Genomic DNA, 3,070 nt, shown 5'->3' with positions numbered 1-3,070 from the left:
ATACCCAAGATGTCACAAGCCAGGAAAGGATGACAGCGATCTGTAAGGAAAACACTCAAACACTACGAGGTTAGGGCAGGACGAACCATACGACTAGGGACCCATTTCAGTAGCCCTTCAGGCATCTGTACACAGGCGTACCCTCGCCCGAGACAACGCAGCTCAAACGGCCCATCCCATTGGCGTGTCTGAAAGTCACGCACGCGGACCAATGGATAGGGACCTTTCTCTTCCGTACTCATAAAATGTCGTTGCGCCGCCGTCTGCTCCAGGTCCCCTCGAACTGTCTGATTTAATGAAGTTAACGCAGTTAACAGAAGATGCTGTGTACGGAGAGCAGGTGTGTTTTCCTGTAACCAGGAGGGCTCTGCCTGCTCCCCCTCCCTAAGCCGATCGAGTAAGGTCTTTAAAGTTCGATGTGCTCGTTCTACAATGGCCTGGCCGGTGCTATTATGAGGGATGCCATGTTTAAGGTCAATACCGCAGATCGTACAAAACCGTTTCACCTTTTCCCCAGTATAAGCTGCACCATTATCTGTCTTAATCTGTTGCGGAATACCTAATTGAGCTATGCAAGCACGCCAATGTTGTATAACTGCCAAGCTATTCTGTTTAGTATGCGCTGTAGCAAGAATATATCTACTATAGGTGTCTATTGTAACATGTAAATACTGCAGAGGCTTAATAGGAGCATATTCTGTAATATCTGTTTGCCAGATCTGATTTGGTCGCAAACCACGAGGGTTGACCCCTGCTTCCCAAAGGGGTCCCTTAGCACAATGAGGGCAGGCTGCGACAATTTCTTTCGCTTCTGCATGAGAAATGCCCGTTAGTGCCACCAAACCTCGGGGACCGCAATGCAAGAGGCGGTGTAACGTCATCGCACGTGCCCTTGCTGGCGTGATGTTATCATCACCGACAACAGCCAACAACGCTTGCGCTGCCTGGTCGGCGCGGCTGTTCCCTTCAGCTAATGGTCCAGGGAGACCAGAATGACTGGTGACATGAATAGGGAAAACGGGCGCACTACGTAACTGTAAGGCATTCAGCAGCATACCAGCTATCTCCGTAGAAGAAGCTAATGCCCATTCCCCCGCAACCAAAAGCTTATATACATACAGTGAATCCATGACCACATTTAAAGGCTCAGTCGGCCAACGTAACAATGCCATGGTCACTGCTTTGGCCTCCAAAAACTGCACCGAGCGACTTGGCTCAGTATATACTACCTGGTGCCATACCCCATCTTCTCTCCAAACACAAACGGCTTTGCTGGTCTTGGAGGACGCGTCAGTAAAGATTGTTTGTCCGTCATTAGGGTGCTTCGCCACCTGCTGTGCTGGAAGAATGGGTAAAGCATGCAAGATCTCCCCACAAGGATGGACCTCATGTCCCGCTACGGTCCCGGCAAATTCTGCTAATGCACCCTGCAAAACAGCCACCTGCTGATAAACCAAATTCCATTGCGTTAGTGAGCAAGGCAAAACAATGCGGTCTGGATCCCTGCCGGTAAAATGTTGACAAGCTTCCCGGCAACGCATGATCATGGCGGCTACCAACAGCGGCCAACTAATGATGGCTGTGTGTACCTTACCCTGATGTAACCACACAAAGGGCCACTCTGGGCCTTCTGCATTCTGTATCAATACACCGTGGCAGCTCTGGCTGGCTACAAAGAGCCGTGCAACAACTGGCCGTGTGGGTTGAAACCTCTGCAGGCCCCACTGCTGGGCCCGTTGGGCTATGTTTTCTAGCAACTCACGTTGTGCTGGTTGCAATACACGTGGCGTTTTCAAGGGTTCCCCTCCCCGAAGTAGTTGGTACAAGAGATTCATTTCATCTTCAGCAATGGGAACGAAGTTCCTCAGCCACAATAGTTTGCCTACTAACTTTTGGGCATCATGTAAAGTACACACTTGGTCAGGGACCATAAAACTTTGAGCGGTGACTGTGCGGGGGGTTAATTGAGTGCCTAGATAACTAACAGAAGGTCCCATTTGTGTTTTGTTAGGGGATATGTGTAGCCCGTATTCACGTAGTTGCTGTACCGTCTGATCATAGAGGTGTTGCAATACAGACTCATCCTGATGGGACAGGAGAATGTCATCCATGTAGTGCATGATGGTGGCGTCCCGGTAGGTTGTTCGCAGAGAATGCAAGACCTTACCTACCACGATCTGACAGAGAGTTGGCGAATTTTTCATGCCTTGAGGGAGCACTTTCCACTGATACCGTTGCATGGGCGCTTGATGGTTCCGCTCCGGGATAGAGAAGGCGAACCGCTCCCAATCTTCTGGGTGTAAGGCAATACTGAAAAAACAATCTTTAACATCGATTACAATGACACCTTGTCCTTTTGGCACAATGGCCGGAGAGGGCAATCCTGGCTGCAAAGCCCCCATGTCCTGTAAGCGGGCGTTAACCGCTCGCAAATCACGGAGGAGTCGCCATGCGCCTGATTTTTCCTTTATGACAAATATAGGAGTATTCCAAGGACTGGTGGAGGGTTCTAGATGGCCCATTTGTGCTTCCCTGTGCACCAATTCCACTACTGCCGCCCTCTTCTCTTCAGTCATTGGCCACTGCTCCACCCACACCGGCTTGTCTGTTAGCCAGGTGAGCTTCAAGGGACGGCAGACGGCAGTGGCCGTCATTAAAAATCCGTGGAAAGGCTACATCCCCAGCGATGTAGGCAGCAGCGCCCAAGGACGGCTGTCGGGACCGCTGCCGCCATCGGGTTGCACCACGCCACTCTCTCAGCATCTGCAGCAGTTGCGGGCTGGGCAAGAGTGATTTTTACCAGGGCTGTACTTCTCCTCGACTCTTGCGCCCCCCCTACCCCCAGTAATTGCCCTTGTGTCATGGTGGGCCACTCTAGGGGCCAAAGGTGAACTGGAATTACAGTAACGTCTGCGCCCGTATCTAATAGGGCCATCATACTGATACTTCGTGGATTAAGAGGTGATCCCACCTCTAACGTGATCGCTTGTTCTGGACGGGTGTTCATGCCCATGGTCAATGCTATCTGGGCAGCAGTAGGAACTATTGGAACTGTTGTTACATTGCCCTG

General features: G+C 51.0%; 1 protein-coding gene across 1 annotated transcript; it reads right to left on the bottom strand.

Annotated features, from left to right (window-relative positions):
- Positions 1-62: 62 nt before the first annotated feature.
- On the bottom strand, positions 63-2,654 carry LOC104832529 (endogenous retrovirus group K member 11 Pol protein-like). Its single transcript, XM_010568760.1, has one exon. The coding sequence runs from the start codon at positions 2,652-2,654 to the stop codon at positions 63-65; it is 2,592 nt and encodes an 863-aa protein (XP_010567062.1).
- Between the last annotated feature and the right edge of the window lie 416 nt (positions 2,655-3,070).

This window comes from Haliaeetus leucocephalus, unplaced genomic scaffold (genome assembly GCF_000737465.1).
Source record: "Haliaeetus leucocephalus isolate CR32 unplaced genomic scaffold, Haliaeetus_leucocephalus-4.0 Scaffold253, whole genome shotgun sequence".
NCBI classification, from domain to species: domain Eukaryota; kingdom Metazoa; phylum Chordata; class Aves; order Accipitriformes; family Accipitridae; genus Haliaeetus; species Haliaeetus leucocephalus.
This window is presented reverse-complemented; position numbering and strand designations above follow the sequence as displayed.